At 34.1% G+C, this 24410-nt stretch overlaps 1 protein-coding gene across 18 annotated transcripts in view; it reads left to right on the top strand.

Moving 5' to 3' along the window:
- SGCE (sarcoglycan epsilon) overlaps positions 1 to 24410 on the top strand; it is a 69702-nt gene that overhangs the window by 27480 nt on the left and 17812 nt on the right. For all 18 annotated transcript variants that reach the window (XM_074379449.1, XM_074379456.1, XM_074379450.1 and 15 more), the window contains 4 exons: positions 708 to 865; positions 5883 to 5955; positions 11067 to 11265; positions 24137 to 24299. In XM_074379449.1, coding sequence (XP_074235550.1) covers positions 708 to 865; positions 5883 to 5955; positions 11067 to 11265; positions 24137 to 24299 — 593 coding nt within the window. The remainder of the gene's footprint in view (positions 1 to 707; positions 866 to 5882; positions 5956 to 11066; positions 11266 to 24136; positions 24300 to 24410) is intronic.

The raw sequence follows: 24410 nt of genomic DNA, 5'->3' as shown, positions 1-24410 counted from the left end.
GTCAGCCAGGATTAAATGCTATTACAGTTTCACCATTTAATATGACAATGGGGAATTAACTTAATGTGGAAAATTACATATTCCATCAATAAAATTAGGGCTAATACTAGTAGTAGGTTCATAGGTATGTGCGAAAATAGATGAAATAGGGCTTGTAAAACATTTAACACAGGGCTAGGGATTTGCTAATAAATGATGCTGTTATTGCTTGTTATTAATAAATGCTGCCATTAGTACACTTGTTATGGATTTGTAACATCTTTTTCATCCTATTCTCCAGTGTTTTAAAATTGCATTATTTTTGTTTTGATGATACTTTTAAATTTTGGAATATATTTAATTCTCATATGATAGTGTCCAGAGTTTCATGAATGGAGTATTTCTCAAAAGAATGAGTACATCAGCATGATTAGGGAATTTTCATGAAAGATAGTGGTCTTACTGGAAGAACTATCTCAAAAATATATGTCCAAGAAAATTGTATTAATCCACTTTCTTTGTTGCATCAGATTTTGAGACAAATAGACAACAAAAAGGATTTTTTTTAACATGGGGCTCTAATCTAAATTCTCAGATGGGTTTTGTATGTGTGTATTTAGTTGGCTACAAATGTAAGAAAATAATTTTAGAATGTTTTGATTGAAACTACCAAAGCAACATGTGTGAAAATAACTGTCTTATGTCTTAATTCTCTGTTTCTTATCTAGGCGAGATTAGTAATGATCCCATAACATTTAATACAAATTTAATGGGTTACCCAGACCGACCTGGATGGCTTCGATATATCCAAAGGACACCATATAGTGATGGAGTCCTATATGGGTCTCCAACATCTGAAAATGTGGGAAAACCAACAATCATTGAGGTAATTTACACCTGGAAAGAGCAAAACTGAGTGTGTGTGTGTGTGTGTGTGTGTGTGTGTATGTGTGTGTATTGTAATTTGAGTTTTAAGTGTTGAAATTAAAGTTCTCTGTGGTTTTTAATATTTTGTGCATGGAAGCACAGTAGATAACATTTGGAAATGTGCCATTCTTTTCTGCTTATCTATAAAGTTTTTGTATCAGCTTTTATATTAAAAATGACAGTCTAAATTGGTGGAAAAATTATGTTTAAAAGAAATAGTTATATGAATTATATTTGAGAAAATAATTGTAGACTTGATATACTTATTTGCTCTGTATTTTGAATTGAAGTTTTATGTTCATTGAAACATAACCATTCAACAGACATCTTACATAGCCCTACTATGTGCCAAGCATTGTCATAGGTGCTTAGGGATAGAATGATAAGTAACAGGTGAGTCTTGCTATGTCTTACCATTCAGGGGTTGGAGAACTGGGATGCAAACAATACTTAGCCAACACTATAATAACTGCTATAGTAAGAAGGTGCTGTTCGACACAGAGTTGTAAGAAGGTAAAGAATTTACTTCACAAAGTAGAAGGAGGGCCATCTTGGACAGAGGAAACAACACATCAAAATCTTGGAAGTATAAGAAAAGCCACATGGTCTCAGAGAACTGTAAGTGTGGCTGGAATAAGATGTACCCCAGTAGGCAAATGATGGGAATGGGAGATGTTGATGTTGGTAGGAGCAGATCTTTGAGGGTTCTGTAAGCCATCCTGATGTGTTTAGCCTTTATTCTAGAAGTGATGGTGATGTTACCATTCATCAGGTCTTCACCAGCACCTAGCATCATACCTGGGAGATATAAGAAACTAAAACAGCAACAACAAAACAGTTGTTACATTGAATCTTTAGTGGGCATTCATATAATACTTAAAAAAATGAATGGATGTAAAAGCTAAAAGTCGCTTACTATTTATTGTACCCCCAAAAATAAGAATTATAATGTCAATTAATGACAGGAGAGTCCTACCATCGTTTTAGGTCTTGATGTCCCGAGAAACTTAGATTCTAATTTAACTGTCCAATCCCATAAGAATTTATCGGTGGTGACCAGGGCAACAGCATAGAAACTGCCAGTGGAATTGCTAGGAGCTTGTACAGGTCCCAGATGACATGTTGTCTATCAGTTACAAACTTTCAGAGGATTACATCTTATGAGTCTTTCCCCGACATTTTAGTCAGCTGTGAACTGTGGATATGAGCTTCCACATTGGCTACTAATTTGGAATTGAAGTTTGAATGAACTGTTCAGTGATTTCTATCTATAAATCTTATTCCTTAAGGCAGTATAGCTATAAGATAGAAATGTACTTAAAAGAAGCAAGTTAGTTTGAACTATTGTCCAATTAATTTTTTAAAATATTCAGAAAAAGCTATAAAAGAAATATGTAAATGCAGTTTACCACATTATCTGATTAAAGAAGGAGAAACAACGTAATTGCCTTGATAGTTATGAAAAAGTGTTTACTACCTATTCATGATAAGAAAAAATAGCTCTTAGGAATAGAAGTAAACTTCCTTAATTTGCCAGGCTTTACCAACAGTAATAACGAACATCATTCTTTATAGTAAAATGTTAGAGAAATTTCATTTAAATTCAGGAACAAACAAGAATGACTCTGTCTGATAAATCTATTATAGAACATATTGGAAGTCTGAGCTAGTAAAGAAAGAAAAAGAAATTAAATCCATAATGATTAAAAAGAAGAAGTGGAAACCATCAATGATATAAATAGTCTATAGAATATTTAGAATCTTAGGAAAGGCTAGCAGTGAACTATGGGATCAATATGTTGTTACATTTCTATACATGAATAGCAAGTATTGAGAAAACACATGTTTTTAAAAATACTATTTTTAATAGCAGCAAAAATGTTGAGGAACTAGGAATAAATCTCACAGAATATATGCCAGGTCTCAAGTCTAGGTAGATTAAGGATTACGTGTAAAATGCAAAATTTTCAACAATTATATAAAATGTAGAAAAATCTCTTTCTGACCTACAGATAGGGAAAGATTTCTTAAGACCTAAATATTTTTATTTAAGAGAAAAAATTGATCAATTTAACTATATAAAATTTGTGAATGTCTGTTCATCAACCATTAAACCAGAGCATGATTTAAAATGACAAGTCACAAACTGGGAAAAGATATTTTTAATGCATATAGCTGACTAAGAGTATCTAAAATGAAAACTAAGTCCTGCAATTAAATAAGAAACAGACATTTAACTACAGAGGAGACACAAATGTCAATAAACTTAAGTAGCATACTCTTACGGGTAATGAAGAATATTCAGATTGAGATCACAATGAAAATTTTGCCATCAGTAAAATTTATTGCAGATGGATGTGGGAGTTGGCATCACGATTTTGGAAAGCAGTGCTGAGTATCTCATATAGTTGAGTATCCCTGTACCTTATGATCTGTCAGTCCTACTTCTAGCAATATGCTCCAAAGAAGTACTTGTGAATGCCCTCCTGGAGACACGTACAATCATGCTCATCAAGCAACATTTATATAGTACAACACCGGAAAGCCACAAAACAATAGAGATCCAAAAGTCTATCAGCAAGAGAATGCGTTAATCTTGGTCTATTCACAACAGTGAATGTTCAGAGCAACAATGAACTTAAGCTTGCCCAGCAATATGGATAAATGTTTTAAACACAATGTTTAATTTAAAAGAAAGTACTAGAAGACTACGTATAATAGTTTGCCATTTTGGTAGAACGCAAAAACAAGCAAACTAAACCATATGCTTTAAGCATTCACGTAATTATAATAAAACTGTATTTTAAATAAATGGATTGTTAAACACCAAATCCAAAATGACTACTTCTGGTTGGGGAGAGGCAAGGGCTTAGGCTAGGAGAGAAACACATATACGGAGGTGGTTTCATAAGAGTTCGTTATGAGTGCATTCATTATATACTTTAACATACAGTGTTGTGAATATGTATAAAAATATATTAAAACAGTAAAAATGAAAGTTTACCATATATTTCATATATTATAGTTATTTATCTGTAAATAGCTCATTTTTGCATTCATTTATAGTAACAGGAATGGTATTTTTAAATATTATTCTATTGTTAGTCAAGAATTTTCATATCTTAAATATATAATATTTAATCATATAAGTCTACTAATTCATTCAGTAGATATTTATCTGAAAATTTAGATTTTAAGTATCTGAAAATTTAGATTTTAAGTGTCTAAAATAGATTGGCTCTATTTTAGAAATTGGGAAATCAAATATAAAGCATGCACACATAGACACACAATACTCTTCTGCTTTGAAGATTTCACATCATCATTAGTAAAATCTGAGGATATTACAGCAGTTAAGTGTCTCATTGGAAGTTATAGAAGAACTACATTCTGTTATAGCTGTTAAAATAAGCATCAACTATAAAACCAGATAATAAAATTCTTCCTCCTGATACGAAATATTCTTTACTCCCTTCAATAGTCTGCATTATTTAAAAATAAAGACATTTATTGGAATTTATGAAACTTATAATAATGAAATTTGTGATGATTAAGGGAAGGTTAGCCATAAAAATATTGCTATTAATTTGAAAACATCTATTTCTTTTTCCTGAGCTGAAGCTTCATGATATTGTAACAAATAGGAGAGGGCTTATACTTTTTATTGAAAATGTGATTAAATTTTTTGCAGGGTAAAGGTTTAAACGATGAAGTTCCTCAAAATGTATTTTGCATTTTTCCTGTTTCATTTGAGCAAAAGCTCCTAGTTTGTTTAATGGCTAGTCTTAGTTTTAATGTTTGGTGTGAAATTAATTGATCATGTGTCCTAACAGATAGCAGCAAGGAAATAATTAAATTTGATGGAAATCTGACAAATCATGGAGAGAGAGGTTCTTTTAACTTTATGGAATTATATGCCTTTCAAAATATATACCTTTTAAACATTGTTAAAGTTTGGAATTATTTATTTCAAAATTCTTACTGTTCTCAGTATTTTCAATAACTGCACCTTACTTTTTTTTGACACTCATATGGGATGTATAAAAATCTTTGATACTTGTTTTAAAATGCACAGGAATATTTATTTTTAGTTGAAGTCAGTTTTATCCTACTCTTTTGTCTCAGTGTCACCTCAAGCTGCAATCATTGCCAGAAGTTTAGTGCTGGGATTCTAAGACTTGGACACAATCATTTTTTTTTTTTTTTTTGAGGTACTGCAGATGTGTTCAAATGATTTAATATCTGTAACAGAGTTAAATAGTCCTTAAGTTTTGAAACGATATCCTGTTGTTGGCCTTTGCTTTGTGTGTTGTTTGTACTGGCTGTTTCTGAATTGACTTTGATGTAAGTCTATTGACTCTGCAAATGTTTACTAATATTTGACTGTTTGAAGGGATTGATTTGTGCTTTTGAGCATGTTCCATAAGCTTTATGGACTATGATCCTTACTACTTTACTCCCATCATAAGTGAGATGTGATTTCCAAAGGGTTATTTGTGCCATTTTTTGACTGATGGGTGTGCAGTTTAGTACTAAATGGAAAAAACACAAAGATGTGCTTGTTTTAAAGTGTACTTTCCATTGTAATTCTTAAACTCCATTTAAAAGTACAAAAATATATTTTTTATGTTTTTTTGAAATCTTAGAACATCACCAGTAAGTAATTCATAATGGTTAATCCATTTACTAATGATGCATCTGCGTTGCTACCAGAGCTTAATGGCCTTCTATGAAAGAGCCGTTCTGATTTTAACTTTTTGTTTCAGCACATTAAGTAGATCTGACTAATTATTTATTTCCCCACAATATTGCTAAAAGCTCTGAGCTCTCATTGCCCAGAGAAGGAATATATTGTAAGTATATCAACAAGTAATGAAAATGGAAAGAACAACAATTTGTTTTCATTTTAATCCTTAATGAATTTCATTTTACAAAGAATATTTCACTTCTTTAATATGGTTTTCCTTTTATAATAGATAACTGCCTACAATAGGCGCACCTTTGAGACTGCAAGGCATAATTTGATAATTAATATAATGTCTGCAGAAGGTAGGTATGAAAATATGTTGATGATCATTTCCTTATTTACAAGAAGTATTTCATTGTGTTTTAAACTATGTAAAATGTAGTTAAGAATTTTAAAATGCCACATACCTAATATAACTGATGAAATAAAAAGATGTAGAAAAGAAAAACTAAGCAATGTCTAATTTGTTATAAAGTATCATGGTGTGTTATGATGTTGAAAAGCTCAGATAGGACGCCAAACAGATAGGCCCCTTACTTCTCTAAGCCTTTTTCATCATCTTAAAATGGGATTAACAATAGCATTTCTCTCATAAGTATGGGGTAAGGATTCTACGAGTTAAGGCTTGAAATGTGTTTATCACAGAGCTGATCACAAAGTGCACAGTCAATAATTATTAGCTGTGATTGCAACACTACACTTTAGCCTAGGTGACAGAGCAAGACCCTGTCTCAAAAAAAAAAAAAAAACCAAAAAAAAAAAAAAACCCTAGCTGGTTTTATTATTTTATTTAAAAATTTACTATAGGTAATAGTCTAAGCATATGTGATAATACAGAGTTGCTAAAAAACAGAAATAAACTATTATTTAAGGCTATCATTATAACAATATAACAAATAGTTATATAAACTGTAACAATTTTCTTCCAAAATAGTTCATAACATATTAGTAATTTGTAGAATCTATCAGCAATTTAAAGTTTCAGAATCTCAAATTGTGAGTGATTTCCTAAGAATTTTGAAGGTTAGGGATAAGGAAGTATTCCAAGAATTTTACTCTCAAATATTTTGACCGTTTTTTATCAGTTGACTGGGAAAATACCACCAAATACTTTGTAGTTAATTTTTTTTATTTTATTTTTTTAATTTGAGATGGAGTCTTGCTCTTGTCACCCAGGCTGGAGTACAATGGCGTGATCTCAGCTCACGGCAACTTCCACCTGCTGGTTCAGGCGATTCTTCCTGCCTCAGCCTCTGGAGTAGGTGGGATTATAGGTGCCCGTCACCACGCCTGGCTAATGTTTTATGTTTTTAGTTGAGACAGGGTTTCTTGTTGGCCAGGCTGGTCTCAAACTCCTGACCTGAGGTGATCCATCTGCCTTGGCCTCCCAAAGTGCTGGGATTATAGACATGACCCACTGCGCCCAGCCTGTAGTTAAGATTTATAAATCACAGAATTATCCTCCCTATGTTAGATATCATTTATGATGATGACAGGAGGGAAACTGATTCAGAATTTTTTTCCTCTCAAAACAAGAAAACAATTGTGCATTCTTGATTGGGGAATTTTTGCTTCTATTTACTAGTGCAACTACAAACAAACAAACAAGAAAATGTTTTGTTTAGACGGAGTTTCGCTCTTGTTTCCCAGACTCCAGACTGGAGTGCAATGGCACGATCTCAGCTCACCACAACCTCCACCTCCCAGGTTCAAGCAATTATTGTGCCTCAGACTCCCAAGTAGCTGGGATTACAGGCATGTGCCACCACGCCCAGCTAATTTTGTATTTTTAGTAGAGATGGGGTTTCTCCATGTTGGTCAGGCTGGTCATGAACTCCCGACCTCATGATCTGCCTGCCTCACCTCCCAAAATACTGGAATTACAGGTGTGACCCACCATGCCTGGCCAACACCAAACATTTTATCAGAACCTACTAATTTAGAATTCATAATAATGTAGTCAAGGCTGGGTTAAAAATTACTTTTATAGCATATGAAAGAAGGACTTTCTGTAAAATTAAACATACATATTGAGAAATTGCTTTAAGACTTAAACCCCTTTAAGTGAATATTTTTCCCCAGGTGTTTACCAGTATCAATTGTAGACAACAAATGTGCAAGTTTAAAATTTTAAATGACCTTCATATATGAAAAGCAAATCCAAGTGCCAGTTCTATGGGCCTGGACAGAAGACTCCCTGTCCACTCTCCCACTCCCTGAAGGCTTTTGGTAGGTATTTTTGTTTTTATCAGGGAGATTTTTGTTCTTGACTATAGTGGTGATTGGATTCTTGCATACTATCTAAGCTGCCCCTGTAGAATTGGAATATTCTTAATGAGCAGAATAATTGAAGAGTGTCCTTCCTCCTTGCGAATTCATCATTATAAAGTTATACTACAGTGGCTTTGGACCATCTCACCCCACTATTGTGCTCTCAAAGGGACTCAAAACTCTGTCAGGTGTGAGAGTCCCTGCAAACTGGAAGCTTGGTCTATAGTTTGAACTTCTTACTTCTCAAATCTAGTGTCAGTGCTACAGATACAGAGTACTCAAGGCATCTCAATATGTTGTTGACATATGGGGACCTGTGGTCAAGTAGATACTAATACAAAACTGCTAGACAACTGTAGGATTGGAAATTGGCAGCAGGGCTTTTCATCTAAATAAGGGGTTTGGAAAGTGTGCTAGTGAGAAGCAGTAGCAGACAGGTTTTAGAAGCCTCCACCTTTACCTCAGGCAGTGCTTGTTCCTCTGCTTTTTATGTAGGGTTCATGGCCCAAACCTATTTGAACCACTGCACTAAAGTCCATCCATTTGTCCTTGTTGGTCTAGACAGAAATGTATATGTGCAGTAGGATGTACATCTTTGAGCATGGCCTACACTCATGTTATTTATCCCAGATAAGATTTGGGAGAAGAAATAACAAAAGTTGTATATCAGGGTAATCATGCTCTGTCCAACTCCCTGCCCAGCTGTCTCCTGTTCTGAGAGACCTAATGGGAAATTAGTCGTGTAGACTCACACAGCATGAAGCTCAAGGAGAGTACATAAAGTGATTCTCTAAATTGGGTTTGGCGCCTCTGAGGCCTGCCACCAATCTGTTGGCCTACTGTTCTCTTGGCCTCTGTGATTTCCAAATATAGCAGGCATGGGATTTCCCCAGAGTTAGAAAGCTGCTGTGACTCATCTCTGGGAGGCCTGGCAGCAGCTCTTGGATGGGTAGACAGCAGGCAGCTGCCCAGCTCAGAGCCTCTGAGGGGTGTGGTGGCAACCACAGGCTTTGCAGCGAGTCTTAGAAAAGGAGCCATGAAGCGGGGTCACATGGAACAGGAAAAGTCAGATAGCAGTTCTCCAAAATGTAACACTGATAATAAGAAAAAAGTTTTACATACTTTTTAAGAAAACTGGATGTAAAAACACTGAATGAAATGAACAGATTTTAGACTTCTAGCATATTCAAAATCTGTATTTGATATTATTTATAAATATTTATTGCCATGAAACTTCATAACGTATTTCTGCATGACTGTTTCTGGGTATGTGGCTAAATGTAGCATGATTAAGCTATTAATTATCTGTATGAAACAGGAAATATATCTGTATAAAACAGGACATTTACTTGCATAAATGAGAATAAATACATTTTAGATTGCAGATGGGCTATACATTAAGCAAATCTAACAAAATTGTAGGCAGAACATGTGAGAATATAGAAGATAAGTAGAGAACTTTCTATGACTGGGCTTTGAAAAACTAAATCTTTAGAATGTGATGACAACACTCTAGAAAACTCTGTTGAAAATTCTGAAGTCATAGTTTCTTCCCTGACTTCATCTCAGGCATCAGATGTCCTTTAATATCAAAGACACTTCATAAGAAAGTTAATTAAGATTTCAGGTACTTAATGTAATTTTTATTTTTTGTTCATTAAATTGGAACAAAATTTTACAGATACATGAATTTTATTGAAATAAATGAGAGGATATACGTAGTGTAATTACTGCTGGGGACTTTAAATCTGTGTAACATCCAGAAACATTGCCTTGTACTTTTAAAGTACAAATTCAGATAATCAACCTTTTCATATTATTATAATAAGAGCTAACGTTTACTATTTTATAATCTCCTACTATGTGTTGGGAGCTCTGCTGAGCACTTTATATATGTAGCCTGTTTTAGCATAGATAAAAATCATATAAGGTAAGTTCACATTATGAGATAAGCTTCTGGACCTCTCAAGATAAGCTTTCACATATGAAAGTATAGAGAAAAATATAAGCAGCTACTCACCGTCTTGTTGTGAGAATTAAAGTTTGTAATTCACCTAAGTCCCCTATATTGGCCTGCCTCATAGTAAATATATTTAAAAAATTAACCTTTATTTTTACAGAAATATTATTAAATAAACAGAAAGCTATTCTTTATCTTAAGAATGTTCTCTATTAGAATACAGAGTGATGCTTTATAATTGAATAGTAGCATTTGAGTTACAAATGATATTTTTTTACAGTTTCTTCTATTGATAATTTGAATTTGACAAGGGGTTTTTCAGCAGTATTCATTGTAGGCTGGGTACAGGTACAGTGGCTCATGCCTGTAATCCCAGCTCTTTGGGAGACTGAGGCAGGTGGATCGCAAGTTCGAGACCAGCCTGTCCAATGTGGTGAAACCCCATCTCTACTAAAAAATACGAAAGTTTCCTGGGCATGGTGGTGCATGCCTGTAGTCCCAGCTACTTGGGAGGCTGAGGCAGGAGAATTACTTGAACCCAAGAGGCAGAGGTTGCAGTAAGCTGAGATCACACCACTGTACCCTAGCCTGGATGACAGAGTGAGACTGCATCTCAAAAAAAAAAAAAAAAAAAAAAGTTAATTATGAAATATTTAGAGGGAAATTTTGATGACACATTGGGGAAGAAAAAACATTAAATCTCCAACAGTGTGAAGTGGAATTACATGAGAACTTTATAATTGTTCTAGAATATTTAATTATAGTGTGATTAAAAACTGAAATTGTTCTGGTTTTTAGAATTCTTATTGATATATAATTGATATTTATTTCAGAAAAAAAGCAGTATTTTGGCATGCTCCCCAAAAGATCAGTAATGTAAATTTAAAATACAAATTTAGCTTTTCTTATTTCTTTTGGCCAAATTCTAGGATTATAAATTGCCCTGATGAGCCTGTGGTGAGCCTTGGATTTTATTATATTGTAGATAAAGTTCTGTGTCTGATGACTGTTATGTTTTTAGATACATCCTCTGTTATACAGAAAGCCTTTAAAGTCTGTATTAATATTACTCCCTGGTGCCACGATTATGACAGAATTCAACACATCGCAAATTGTTCTTTTGTTTCCCTTTTAAAAGACTGTTTCACTAAAGATATGCATATCCTTTTTCACCAAAATTAGACTTCCCATTGCCATATCAAGCAGAATTCTTCATTAAGAATATGAATGTAGAAGAAATGTTGGCCAGTGAGGTTCTTGGAGACTTTCTTGGGGCAGTGAAAAATGTGTGGCAGCCGGAGCGACTGAATGCCATAAACATCACATCGGCCCTAGACAGGGGTGGCAGGGTGCCACTTCCCATTAACGACCTGAAGGAGGGGTAAGCAGACCTTTATCTCATTGCGTTAAATATAAATTTTTAAATATGGTAATCTTACCAAACTGATTATAGGTGAAAGATGGCCTATAGCATTTTTCTTTTTAATAAGAAATAGATACTGTAAAGATATGAGCATAGTAGTAATTTTCTATATTGACAAAGATGTTGTGTTAATGATTCTTTATATCTCAAGTTTCTCGTCTGGGAAATCTAATTGTAGATGAGGATCAGCATCATAACTTATAGCACTAAGTCTTTTGTACCGTCCATAAAGAAGCTGATTATTTAGGGCCACCAATTTCAAAGGAAATGGACATCCCAGTTATTAGCCGCAGAGGGATGCGCAGACTGCTGTAACTTTATTCTAGGAAACTATTTCTTCATCTTTAACATTCTTTCCACCATGTGTTGGTGACTGATGGCTGGGGTGGATTTGAAACCCATTCCTGTGACACAAAGGCCTAAAGCCTGACCTTGTCACTCACAAGCTGGGTGACACTGGGCAAACCCTGAACTCCTCTGTGCCTCAACTTCCTCATCCCATCCTGTAGAGATTATATTCTTCCTCAGAGTCGTTATAATGATTAAGTGAGATAATGTATTTGAAAGAGATTTTGTCAGTGCTTAAGCCGTGCAGATAAAAAGCATGACTTCTGTCCTTGTGGAGATCAAGAAACAATCCTGCCTGGGTAAAGTTATTATCAAGACAAACTTTGATTTTTAATTTTTAATCTGTGGGTTGAGGCAGATTTGCTTTTTCTCTCTCAATCCTATAAAAATACAATCTGTGGAATAAATCACATTTTGCATAGCATATTTCCGTTTCAACTTCTCCTTAACCCTTAATCCTGGAAACACTATTATACAGGTGATATCTGGAATTAGCTAGAATATCTGGGTCAGGAAGAATTAAATTTAAGGATAGTTTTAAAGGAGTACTATGTTGGAAATAAGGGAAAATATCACAAATAAACATGGATGCAGTCTGTGGGAGTAGGTAAAAGTCAAATGGGGAAAAGCAGTGAGCTATAAAATCCAACTTAAAAATTTCAGAATTAAATTTTATCTTCTGTATATAGCAATGGATTTTTGAGTCAGTCAAGCATACCTAGAAGTCCTTTGAGGAAAATAGTTGCTTTACTTCTTGTCTATGTGCTGGTTGGCTTTCCATATGAAAACATAATTCTAGAGCTTAAATTTTCACTTCATAGTTACAACATGGTTCTCTTTCCTATAAAGTAATTAAAGTAGAACCATGGAATGAGATGAATGGGGATATCTTCTCTAAAGGCATTCTCCAAATATGGAGGTTTTTAAACAATTTTCTTAAGGTAGTGTATTCCACAATTGTTAAAACAATGACCAAAAAAATGTTGGAGGAAACAGCACAAAAACAAGGCATTGGTAGAGTTTTTCATTGTTGTGCTTTATTCTGATCTCACTTTTTCTCCAATTAGTAGTACAGGTCCCACTTGTTGAGGTACTTTTAGAACCTGAACTAAACTAAATTGAACCAAGCAACTTCCTAAACCAAACTGTGACCTAAAGCACTGCTTTCCAACTATGTCTAGCCTGAGAATTGCCAATAGAACATTACTAAAAATACAGATAGGTTCCTGGCCTTTGATTCCCTCTAGAGACTGATTCTTTGAGCCTAGGGCTGGGCCTGAGCATGTAACTCTATATTAAGAACAGAATATTTGTCCTACAAGTACTTGTTTGAGAATTCAATCACTAACTGACTGACCCCAGCACCTGCTAGAGGGTGGCACATGCTGTCACATATTTGAGAGAATCAGTCCTGTGGCATTTATTTGGACTCTTGTTTCAGATCCCTTCCCAACTAGAAATGCTTTCCATAAGTTTTAATTTAATGTTAAGCCTTAACCTTTACAAAATATTCACATGAGGAGTCTTTTAAAATAGCATTTCTATAAATTGTACACAATGCCAACTCTATTACTCCAGTGTCCGTATGCAAACACTCATAAAATAAAATCCTACTTGAGTTATAATTTGAAAAGTTTGTCCCCGCAAATGATTTTGCATGTTTTCTTTAGATGTTATATAATAGCATGGCAATTGAAACAGTTTTTTAGCCCTGTTGCCTTAAATTTAGAAAAAATCCAAGGCTTAACTAGTACTTTCTTTCCTTTTTAATGGTGTATATCATGATTTTTAATTCACTTTCTGTCTTTGTATTTTCTTTTGAAAATATCAGGTTCTATGAATCCTTTAAAAATGAAATATTGAAAAGATCAAGAAGTAGGGTCAGAGCTAGCAAAGGAATTATATCCCTTTCAAAATTTTTTATTAAAAAATATATTCATACACTTCAGAAGTATTAACTAAGCACCTCATAAATGTGTTCTGTTTAATACTTAGCATAAGTTTTAGTCCCAGATTTAAATTTAAAAAAAGATCTCCATGAAATGATTTCCTAAACAGCAGATAACCAAGAGTATCCCTCATTAGTAGATCCTCAGAGTAAATCTACTACCCTTCTACTGCCTAAAGTGTCATTAAATGTCCATCCCCAAGAGCCCAACATGCAGCATCTTGACTCCTCATCCTTCTTGATGAGCATTTGTTTTTTATTCTCTGCAGAACTCACTGTCAGCTTTCAAACTTCTAAATCAAACAGAAAATGATTATAAAGATTTACTTCAAAGTACATAAGCTTCTGCAAAGGAAGGCTGAGTCCTCTGAAAAGATTCATTTTCACTTGCCAGACCCATAACCCCAGGGTAACTGTGCTGTCTCTGGGCATGGTCTTGGTGCTACTTTTGCTCCTGATGCTGAGCCAGAGGCTAAGGACTCATGGTTGTATTTAGCCTGGGATAAAGCTACTGGAAAGAAGAGCAGGTTCGTATTTCATTCCAGGCATGTCATGGCTGCCAACTACAGGCGAGTGATGTAGTGTAAATGGTGGCTATGAAGGGAATGATGGGGTGTGAGGATTAAAGAATATACTCACTTTTCCTAAGAGATTGTCAAACCTACCACTATTTCCTCTGGTTACCAAAGCATGTGGATCTAGCCTCAATCAACAACAGAGAATCCTGGTTTATTCTCTAGACCATCTCACAAAGTACTCCCTCTGATTGTCTGCTTTTTGCTGTATGTGAGAGGCCTCAGTGAGAAGTTATACTTGAGGAAAAGAATGAAAGTCAATGGCTGCCCAATATTGGTCTGATGGAAAGTCATGATCCTGGGCCAATCCATCTATGGTAACTTACAGAATTGCCCTTTATTCTTAAATGATGTCCCTTTTGTAATTTTGGAACAAATATCCTTTCTTTTATTGAATAGTGGTGATACAGGAATTTTCAAAAGTGCCTTTAATAAACTAAAATTGGAAACCTTTATGAGTCCATTTTCATAACAAAAAGCAAATGAAGTCAATGCAACTATATGTTTAATATCTACTCTTCTATCATTTTTTCTTTCATAGTTTAAGGTTTATTCAGTATTTTTTTTTTTTTTTTTTTTTTGAGACGGAGTTTCGCTCTTGTTACCCAGGCTGGAGTGCAATGGCGCGATCTCGGCTCACCGCAACCTCCGCCTCCCAGGTTCAGGCAATTCTCCTGCCTCAGCCTCCTGAGTAGCTGGGATTACAGGCACGCACCACCATGCCCAGCTATGTTTTGTATTTTTTTAGTAGAGACGGGGTTTCACCATGTTGACCAGGATGGTCTCGATCTCTCGACCTTGTGATCCACCCGCCTCGGCCTCCCAAAGTGCTGGGATTACAGGCTTGAGCCACCGCGCCCGGCCTATTCAGTATTTTTTTAATGGGAGAATATTTTGTTAGTTTCTGGAGTACAGTGATTTTAAAAACACAATCTAGGTTGCAATCTACTGGGAGTAGGCAAATAATCAGATAATTAATATCAGTACAACAGTTGTGGTTTTAAGTACCACAATTGAGGCATCACAGAGAGAGCTCCTCTCTCACTACAGGGCTATGCCTGGAAAAGGTTTATAAAGGAGATGAAGCCTGATCTGAGTTGAAAATATGGGTATAAATTAGCCTCCTGAGAAGAAGAGAAATGGGAATGCTGCATGGGTAAGGGCTTGGGCGAGTCCCTTAAGTAGGAGAGAGCATGTTGGATTCAGAAATCTACTTAGTGTGGAAATGGAGAAAGAGATCCAGAAGTGAGTTATGAAATGGGCAAAGACCAGACCATCTAAAACCTTGTCTTCTGGGAAAAGTTATTTGGATTTTATCCTGAAGCATTAGGGACCTATGAAGAAAATGGTTGATACTTAAGTTTTTGTTTTAGAGAGATCACACTCGTAGAATAAGGAAGACTGAAAGGAGGAAATGCTGTGTGGATATAGGTGCTGGGATTTTAGGAGACCCAATAGCATCCATTTTCCCCTGCCAGAGAAACATGAACAAGAGGAACATGAACACACGATAAAATTCTTTTAGAATTTAGTGCCACTGAAACATTTGGGTCTCTAAGGAATAGTCATGCTTTCCCCTCTCTAATGATCAGAATGGTGACATTTACTGTGTGTATTTTTTTCTTTAATTTCAATTTGGGAACAAGAAAATTCAGTGCCAAATGCAGTGCTCTGGTTTGCAACAGAATTATTAGTCCTGTCAAGTTTTCAATGTTTTCCTAATTTTGGGTGACTTTTTCATTTTTTAATATGTGTTTTGCTATAATCCCATGCATCTTTCATTCTTTATTTTTCATCTTATTTTTTGATTGATTAATTGCAGATATGTACATAAAAAAAGTGAGGTGGGGGAAAAGCCAGGAAGTGCAGTGCTGCTGCTTTTGAGAGTTCAGTAGTTTCCAGGCAACATGTAATATATATGGACACATTTTTCTCTAAACGGTCTTTTTTCTTCTATACACATAAAATAACAAAATATATTCATTAATTGGACAATTAGGAAAAAATACAATCATCAGATACATTTATTTGGCTAGTGCTAAAAGGCAGAATTTTGGCTTAAATTATTTACCATTACTTGTTTCTTTACATTATAGATCTAAAGGCCTTAATAAATGCATTTTACCTCAAAGAAGGGAAATCCAGTTGTTCAAATTGGAAGAAAACAATTCTTCACAAGAAACAACTCGATCTAGTGTACTCCAGTCCCTAATATTTTGAAGTACCAGATTTTGTTAGTATTTATTGAGAGCCTTGTACTTGATAATAGCCTCCTGTCTCATCTGTTTACACACATTTGAAATTTTGAAAACATGTGCTAGGGTCATAAAGATAAAGATCATTTTCATTTCACTTCATACAAATTTTAAATTTTGACATATCAAAAACTAGCTGAAAGAAAAACAGATTATGAAAAACATAATTTTAGAATGTGTAGTATAGTTATTATTATTACACATGAACTCAGACAATTACATATTTTAAAAAGCTAGCATGTTTAAACTTAGTGATTCTACAAACAAAGCCAAAAATTTACTTTTTAAAAAAAGTGTATTAAAAAATTTGTTATGAGACAAATTAAATTATATTATGAAACAAATCCAATATCTACTGCTTTTGAGCATGACATTTGTGTTCTGTTTGTTTTTAAACTGGTATAATGCTTTTCATTCATGCATTCATTTAGCCAATAGGCCACCTGAGGACAGTGGCAAAGACTGGGATCAAGGAGAATCATTAAGGGGCTGTTCCTTTATTCCCTGTGGAAGGTGATGGTGACTAGACCTACAGTTGTAGCTGTAGGATAAAACACAGTGGACAGGTGTGTGTGAGAGTTATTTCAGGGTAAATGTCAAAGACTGATGATGGATTGAATATATGGAGAGAAGAATAGTCAAAGATAATGGTGCTTGAGTTCATGACTTGAGCATTTGGGGATGTCAATCACTGAGAGAGAAGATAGAAGGAGGAACAGGTGGAGGTGGGGTGGGGTAATGATGAGCTCAGTTTGGAATGTATTAAGTTTGAAAAGCTTATGGATCATCCAAGTAGAGATGAAAGTAATTTAGCAGTATGTATCAACTGTCATAAAAATGTGTCCACTTCTAGACCTCTCTTTTAGGATAGTCACATTAAAGAATATGCACATAGTCTTTGCAATATTATTTATAACATCAAAAATTGGAAGCAACTTAGTTTTCCAACTCTGAAATAATTGTGAAATAAACCATGTGCACTTAAAAAGTTATATTACCATAAAGCTATAATTACAAAGATTACAATGTGGAATATGCTTATGATGCAGTAAGTGAAAAAACAGGATACAAAATTATATTTTAGAGATTATTGTGATTAGATTAAAATATATGCATTTGAAAAATATTCTGCAAGGTACATTGGAAAATGAAAATGGTTTTCTTGGCAACGTAAATGAGTTTTGTTTTTATATCTCACATTTTCTGTAATGTTTTTATATTGCTTTTATAATTTAAGAAAAAAAGCTTCAAAGATGTAATGTTTTTATGTTGCTTTTATAATTTAACAAAAACACAGACATGAGCATGAAAATCTCTTATGCCCATTTATATTATCTTGAAAGGAATTAATTTAAAATCTTACTACTTGCAAATGCAAATCAATGTCTTATCTAAGTAAGAGGGCCATTAACAGTTGTAAGAAATATTCATTTTGTCTCTGTCCTTACAAATATATTTCACAATTATCGAGGAAAACTACATAATTGGCTTGGTAGTTAATAAGAGGATAGAAAAACTACATAGTTGGCTTGGTAGTTAATAAGAGGATAGAAGTTGAGTGTATGCGAGTCTTAAAAGTAATAACTTGTTTTAAATTGAAAATGTTTATATCCACTGATCATCTAAATACCAGTGGTTTCTCATATCTACTTTTGTTCTGAATTTTAAATTTGATCTTTAATTTTAGTCCATTATTTACTATTTGTTTCCCAAAGGTACAATATAGGGTTTTTTTTTAAAAAAATATTCTTTCAAATGAGTCTTAAATCCTAATATAAATTTGATATGAAGAGCAAATGAATTTGTGTGAACATATTCTGGAACACAGTTGTCATCCCAGGCTTGGTCATGACTTTACATTTACATTGAACTTTTGTGCTGTACTTTTATTTCATTTCATTTGTTAAAAATAACAGCTTTAATGAGATATAATTCACATACAATGCATCTATCTAAAATGTACAATTTTAAATTGTGATTTTTAGTAAATTCACAAAGTCATGCAATCATTATTATAATCAATTTTAGAAAGTTTTTACTATACTAACACCGCACACCCACCCTTGTACCCATTAGCAGTCACTTACCACCACCGCCACCCCTAGGCAACCACGAATATACTTGCTATCTCTATAAATATGCCTATTTTGGACATTTTGTATAAATGGAATTATACAATATATACTCATCTGTGACTGGCTTCTTTCACTTTGTAGAACATTTTCAAGTTTCATCTATGTTGTAGTATAAATTAGTATTTCATTTTTAATTGTGCAATAATATTCTGTTTTATGGATATGCCACCTTTTGTTTATCCATTTATAAGTTGATGAGCATTTGGGTTGTTTTTACTTTTTGACTATTATGATGTCATTGTGAACATTCATGTACAAGTCTTTGTGTAGACATGTATTTTCATTTTTCTTGAGTATATTCCTAGGAATAGAGTTGCTGGGTCATATATTAATTCTGTATTTAACATATTGAGGAACTGCCAGATTGTTTCCAAAGCAGATGCACCATTATACATTTCCACCAGCAAAACAGGAGAGTTGCAACTTCTCCACATCTTCACCAGCACTAGCTATTATCTGTCTTTTTGATTATAGCCATTCTAATGAAAGTGAAGTGGTATTTCATTGTGGCTTTGATTTCTATTTTGCTGATGACCAGTGATGTTGAGCATCTTTTCATATGGCTATCAGATATCCATATATCATTTTTGGAAATATGTCTATTCATATCCTTTGCCATTTTTAATTGAATTATTTGTCTTTTGATTGTTATAAGAATCTTTTGTATGTTCTATATACAAGTTCTTTATTAAATATATGATTTGCAGATATTTTCTCCTATTCCATGGGTTGTCTTCACTTTTCTTAATGGTGTTCTTTGAAGCACAGAACTTTCAAATTTTGATAGAGTTCAATTCATCTATTTTTTTTTCTGCTACTGATGGAGCTTTTGGTGTCATATTTTAAAAATCATTGTCTAATTCAATGTCATATTTATACCTGTTTTCTTCTCAGAGTTTAATATTTTTAACTCTTACATTTAAGTCTTTGATTTTTTTGTGTATATACTATTTTTTAGAGAATTTTTAGGTTTATAGAAAGATTAAGCATAAGGTGCAGAGATTTCTTTTGCATAGCCTCCCCCATTATCAGCATCCCTCACCAGAATGATACATTTATTACAATTGATGAACCTACATTGATAAATCATTATCACCCAAAGTCCCTGATTTACATTAGGTGTCACTGTTGGTAGAATATATTTTGTAGGTTTGGACAAATTTATAATGACCTGTTTCTACCATTATAGTGTCATATAGAGTAGTTTCACTGCTCTAAAAGTCAGCTGTGTTCCACCTGTTCATCCCTCCTTCTCCCCAACTTCCAGCAATCATCAATGTTTTTATTGTCTCCACAGTGGCTTTTTTTTTTCCCAGAAAGTCATATAATTGGAATCATATAGTCTGTAGCCTTTCCATATTGGCTTACTTCACTTAGTAATATGCTTTTAAGTTTCTTCCATATCTTTTCGTAGCTTGATAGCTTATTCCTTTTTTAGCATTGAATAATATTCCATTTTCTGGATGTACCACAGTTTAATTATCATTCACCTACTGGAGGACTTCTTGGTTGCCCCACTTTTTGGCAGTTATAAACAAAGCTTCTATAGATATCCACATGCAGGCTTTTGTGTGTAAATAAGTTTTTAACTTCTTTGGGTAAATACTAGGGAGAGTGATAGCTGGATCATATGGTAAAAGTATGTTGTTCTGTAAGAAACTGCCAAACTGTCTTCCATATTGGCTACACCAACTTGCATTCCCACTAGCAATGAATAAAAGTTGCTATTGCTCCATATCCTTGCCAACATTTGATATTGCCACTGTTCTGGATTTTGGCCAATCTGTGTGTTGTATATCTCACTGTTTTAATTTGTCTTTCCCTGATGACATGGAAAGTGGAGCATCTTTTCATATACATATTTACCACAAGTATATCTTCTATTATGAGGTGTCTGTTAAGGTCTCTGGCTTTTTTTTTTTTCTTTTTTTCAGACGAGTCTAACTGTGTTGTCCAGGCTGGAATGCAGAGGTGCAATCTTGGCCCACTGCAACCTCCACTTCCTGGGTTCAAGCAATTCTCATGTCTCAGCCTCCCAAGTTAAGTAGCTGAGACTACAGGATCATGCCACCACACCTGACTAATTTTTGTATTTTCAGTAGAGATGGGGTTTCACCATGTTGGCCAGGCTGGTCTCGAACTTCTGACCTCAGGTGATCTACCTACCTTGGGCTCCCTAAGTGCTAGGATTACAGGAGTGAGGCACCACACCCAGCCTGTGTTTTAAATTTCAAGTTCTACTTGTTCATGCTGGTATATAGGAAAGTGGTTGACTTTAGTTATATTAGTCTTAGTATCAGCTCTATCAGCTTTTGCCTCATGTAATTTGATGCTTTCTGTTTTGGAAGGTTATTAATTACTGATTCCTGCAACCATGCTATAATTACTTACTAGTTTTAGGAGATTTTTAAAAATCAATTCTTTTGAATCATATCATCTGCAAACAGTATTATTTTATCCTTTCATATCTGTATACTTTTTATTTTCTTTTTGTCTTTTATTACATTATTTAGGACTTCCAGTATGATGCTAAAAAACAATAAAGAGAGGCAACAGTCTTAACTTGTTTCTGATACTAGTGGGAAAACTTCAAGTTTCTTACCATTTAGAGTAATGTTAGCTGTAGATTTTTTGTAGATATTCTTTATCAAATTGAGGAAATTCCCCTCGATTCCTAGTTTACTAAGAATTTTTTTTTTTTCACAAATTGCCATTGGATTTTGTCAAATGCTTTTCTTACATCTGTTGATGCTGTCATGTGATTTTTCTTCTTTAGCCTGTTGATGTGATATTAACTGATTTTTAGATGTTGAACTAGCCTTGCATAACTGGGGTAAGTCCCAGTTGATCATTGTGTATAATTCCTTTTATACATTGTTGAATCTGATTTGCTAATTTTTTTTTGAGGATTTTTGCGGCTGTGTTTATGAGAGATGCTGGTGTGTTGTGTAGTTTCTTTTCTCATAATGCTGTTTTCTAGTTTGGGTATTAAGGTAATTTTGGCCTTACAGAATGAGCTAGGAAGTATTCTTTTGGCTTTTGTCTTGTGAGAAATATTGTGGAGAATTGCCATAATTTCTCCTTTAAATGTGAGAATCACTTGAACCCAGGAGGCAAAGGTTGCAGTGAGCTGAGATCTGCACTCCAACCTGGGCAACAGAGCGAGATTCTGTCTCTAAAATAAAATAGAATTCAACAGGGAAACCATCTGCACCTGATGCTTTCTGTTTGGAAAGATCGTTAATTACTGATTCAATTTCTTTGCTACATATAGGCTTATGCAGATTATCTGATTTTTATTTATTTATTTTTTTCTTCTGCTTGCTTTGGATCTGATTTGTTCCTCTTTTTCTAGTTTTTTGAGGTGGGGGTTTCAATGATTGATTTTAGATATTTCTTCTTTTCTAATGTATGCATTCAATGCTATGAATTTCCTTCTAAGTATTACTTTTGCTGAATTGTAAACATTTTGATAAGTTATGGTTTCATTTTTATTTAATTCAGAGTATTTTTAAGTTTCATCCAGGATTTCTCCTTTAATCCATGTGCAGTTTTTGAAGTATGTTGTTTAGTCTCCTAGTAGTTTGGAAGTTTTCAGTTCTCTTTTGTTACTGAGTTCCAGTTTAATTCTACTGTGGTCTGAGAGCAGACAGTGTATGATTTCCACTCTTTTAAATTTGTTAATTTTTTATGGCCTGGAATGTTGCTAAATGTTTCATATGCACTTAGGAAGAATGTGTGTTCTGCTGTTGTTGGATGAAGTAGTCTGTAAGTGTCTATTAAAACCAGTCAACTGATGATGATACTGGGTTTCACTATGTCTTTACCAATTTTCTGCTTGCTGGTTGTGTCCATTTCTGATAAAGAGATGTTGAAATCTCCAACTGTAATAGTGGATTCATCTGTTTCTCTTTGCATATCTATCAGCTCTTGCCTCATTTATTTTGATGCACTGTTATTAGGTGCATACACATTAAGAAGTGATTTGTATTCTTAGAAAACTGACTACTTTATCATTATGTAATGCATTTCTTTGTCTCTGATAAGTTTACTTGCTGTGAGGTTGGCTCTGTCTGAAATTAATTTAGCTCCTCCTGCTTTTTAGAGTTATCGTTAGCATGTTATATCTTTCTCCATGCATTTACTTTTAAGGTATATGTATCTTTGTATTTAAAGTAGTTTCTTTTTTTTTCTGTAAACAGCATATAGTTGGATCTTGATTTTCAATCCACTGTGACAGTCTCTGTCTTTTAATTGGGGTATTTAGACCATTGATGTTTAATGTGATTATTGAGGCCAGGCATGGTAGCTCACGCCTGTAACCCCAGCACTTTGGGAGACAAAGGCAGTCAGATTACCTGTAGTCAGAAGTTCGAGACCAGCCTAGCCAATGTGGTAAAAACCCATCTCTATCAAAAATACAAAAATTAGCTGGTACGGTGGTGGGCACCTGTAGTCCCAGCTGCTCAGGAGACTGAGGCAGGAGAATCACTTGAACCCAGGAGGCAGAGGTTGCAGTGAGCCGAGATCTGCACTCCAACCTGGGCAACAGAGTGAGACTCTGTCTCTAAAATAAAATAAAATAATCTACCATATTTGTTCTTTTTCTGTTTGTTGCCTTTGTTTTTTGTTTCTGTTTTTGTCTTCCACTCTTTTCCCACTTTTTATACTTTTAATTGAGCATTTTTTTTATGATTCTGCTTTCTCCCCTCTTTTAACATATCAGTTGTATTTTTTAAACTTTTTTTTAGTGATTGTCTTAGAGTTTGCAATATACATATAAAACCAATCCAAATTCACTTTCAAATAACATTATGCTACTTCCTAGGTAATGCAAGTATCTTATGGTAACAAAATAATTCCTGTCTCTCCTTCATCTCTCTTGTATCATTGCTGTCATTCATTTTGCTTACGTATAAGTGTACATAAACATATAGATGTATACATTTATGGATACATGGGTGAATATGTTGTTGCTAGTATTTTAAACAAGTTGTTATCTGTTAGATCAATTAATAATGACAGAAAGTTTTATTTTATCTTCATTTATTTCTTCTCTGATGCTTTACTTTTCTTTATGTAGATCTGAGTTTCTGACTTACATCATTTTCCATCTCTCAAAAGAAGTTATTTTAACATTTCTTGCAAAGTAGCTTCACTTTATTCATTAGAGCCCTCTGCATATTAGTCATAGTTGTTTGAAATTTCTGGTCTGATAATTTCAACATCTCTGCTGTATCTGAGTCTAGTTTGATACTTGTTCAGTCTTTTCAAACTGTGTTTTTTGCCGATAGTATATTTTATAATTTTTTCTTGATAGCCAGACTAATGTATGGAGTAAAAGGAATGATTATAAGTAAAGCTTTAGTAATATGGTGGTCAGATGTTGTGGGAGGGGAATTCTATATGATTAGTTCTCAATCTTTTAATAAGCCTATGCCTCAGAACCATGAATTTCACATGTGCTTCTCATCTGCCCTCTTAGGCAAAATCCTGCTTTCAAGGTAGATTGTTTTTTAGTGTTTTCAATTTTCTTAAAGAATAACCTAGAGGTTCACATTTTTACAGCGTTTATGTCATGGTTGGTGCAGATGTCCCGTTTTCTTCTTGTTTACGAGAAGTTGAAAATCCACAGAATCAGTTGAGATGCAGTCAAGAAATGGAGCCTGTAATAACATGTGATAAAAAATTTCGTACTCAATTTTACATTGACTGGTGCAAAATTTCATTGGTGAGTTTTTATTTTGTTTTTTGCAAGTGTAGTTAAAAATTATGTAGCTGGAGGTAGTAACATTTGACTAAAACTTGAATTGCTTTTAGGAATAAACCCTGGTTTTACTTT

Source organism: Saimiri boliviensis, chromosome 10 (genome assembly GCF_048565385.1).
Source record: "Saimiri boliviensis isolate mSaiBol1 chromosome 10, mSaiBol1.pri, whole genome shotgun sequence".
NCBI lineage: Eukaryota > Metazoa > Chordata > Mammalia > Primates > Cebidae > Saimiri > Saimiri boliviensis.
Note: the sequence above shows the minus strand (reverse complement) of the source record. Positions and strands in the feature narration are given on the sequence as shown.